The sequence below is a fragment of the Limulus polyphemus genome, unplaced genomic scaffold, assembly GCF_000517525.1.
Source record: "Limulus polyphemus unplaced genomic scaffold, Limulus_polyphemus-2.1.2 Scaffold12288, whole genome shotgun sequence".
Taxonomy (NCBI): Eukaryota; Metazoa; Arthropoda; class Merostomata; order Xiphosura; family Limulidae; genus Limulus; species Limulus polyphemus.
This window is the reverse complement of record NW_013677898.1, coordinates 1-1,803: the sequence shown is the minus strand read 5'-3', so window position 1 is coordinate 1,803 and position 1,803 is coordinate 1. Positions and strand designations below refer to the sequence as shown.

General features: G+C 33.6%; 1 protein-coding gene across 1 annotated transcript in view; it reads left to right on the top strand.

Annotated features, from left to right (window-relative positions):
* Positions 1–1,479, top strand: part of LOC106476961 (AP-1 complex subunit mu-1-like) — a 12,564-nt gene extending 11,085 nt beyond the window's left edge. The window contains exon 5 of the mRNA XM_013937573.2: positions 1,292–1,479. Coding sequence (XP_013793027.2) covers positions 1,292–1,464 — 173 coding nt within the window. The 3' untranslated portion in view covers positions 1,465–1,479. The remainder of the gene's footprint in view (positions 1–1,291) is intronic.
* Positions 1,480–1,803: the final 324 nt, after the last annotated feature.

Here is a 1,803-nt window from a genome sequence, read left to right as displayed (position 1 = left end):
ATAAAGTAAACCATACAATCACTTTACACTGTAAACTGTGTATAAAGTAACCCATACAATCACTTTATACTGTAAACTGTGTGTATAAAGTAAACCATACAACCACTTTACACTGTAAACTGTGTGTATAAAGTAACCCATACAATCACTTTATACTGTAAACTGTGTGTATAAAGTAACCCATACAATCACTTTACACTGTAAACTGTGTGTATAAATAACCCATACAACCACTTTACACTGTAAACTGTGTGTATAAATAACCCATACAATCACTTTACACTATAAACTGTGTGTATAAATAACCCATACAACCACTTTACACTGTAAACTGTGTATAAAGTAACCCTTACAATCACTTTACACTGTAAAATACATAGTGGATTTTTGCATTAAATAGCAAGATTAACTGACCTTATTTTTGTCTCTGTTATTAAAGGCAAGTAATTTGGTGCAGTGATACTGATTCCAAAATTCCAAAATGTGTTTGACAAACTTTTCTTCAGCTGTTTGGAGTTCAACTGAACTCACGTTTAACACGAAGAAAATGGTCACTATTTGCCATCAGAACATGTGTAGTATTGTGTTTTACCAATGGTTGTTAAGGTTCTTTGAAAGTCAGCCGTTGATCAAGGTCTTTGGTAGAGAGCCTAAAGATGAAAATGGTCACTATTTGCCATCAGAACATGTGTAGTATTGTGTTTTACCAATGGTTGTTAAGGTTCTTTGAAAGTCAGCCGTTGATCAAGGTCTTTGGTAGAGAGCCTAAAGATGAAAATGGTCACTATTTGCCATCAGAACATGTGTAGTATTGTGTTTTACCAATGGTTGTTAAGGTTCTTTGAAAGTCAGCCGTTGATCAAGGTCTTTGGTAGAGAGCCTAAAGATGAAAATGGTCACTATTTGCCATCAGAACATGTGTAGTATTGTGTTTTACCAATGGTTGTTAAGGTTCTTTGAAAGTCAGCCGTTGATCAAGGTCTTTGGTAGAGAGCCTAAAGAGGACACATTTCATTGGGTGTAAATGTTGACCTTCTGACTTTGTTACCAGCTGATTATACTTTGAATAGAATGTTAGTTGTTATTGGTTGATTTCTGATTCCACTTTCATTGCAGAAGAGTTTAACATCTAATTTGAACGTGCGATTTGTTTTCTAAGTTTTTTTACACTTTCTGTAAATTGTAAAAATAATTTTGTAACTAAAAAAAAAGGTGTTGAAAGGTTCAATCTTGAAGCACCTCAATGGCTATCTGGAATGGAAGATGGCATTTTGTTTGTTCTGCTTTTCAGGAGGAAAAAGTAAATCAGTAGAATTAGAAGATGTGAAATTCCACCAGTGTGTGCGTCTCTCCAGATTCGAAAATGACCGTACTATCTCTTTCATACCACCAGATGGTGAATTTGAACTAATGTCATACCGTCTTAACACTCACGTGAGTTCTTTAAAAACATTTAATAAATAGTAGTTGCATGATTGATATAGTTTTCTAATTGCTCTGGACGGGAAGATTCATGTGTAGCTTAAATCCATGGATTTCTGGATATTGTGTGGTTATACCACTGTATGTATAACTGTTTGTGAATGTGTTGATTGTCAGTCAGTTCCAAAATATGAGATGTAAAATAGTATCAAGTTAGACTGAAGATAGCATTAAACCAGACAGTGAAACTTAAGGCTTTGTTAGAATGTGGCATATTGATATTTTAGGGTAGTTAAAATGTGGCATATTGATATTTTAGAATAGTTAAAATGTGGCATATTGATATTTTAGAATAGTTAAAATGTGGCATATTGATATTTT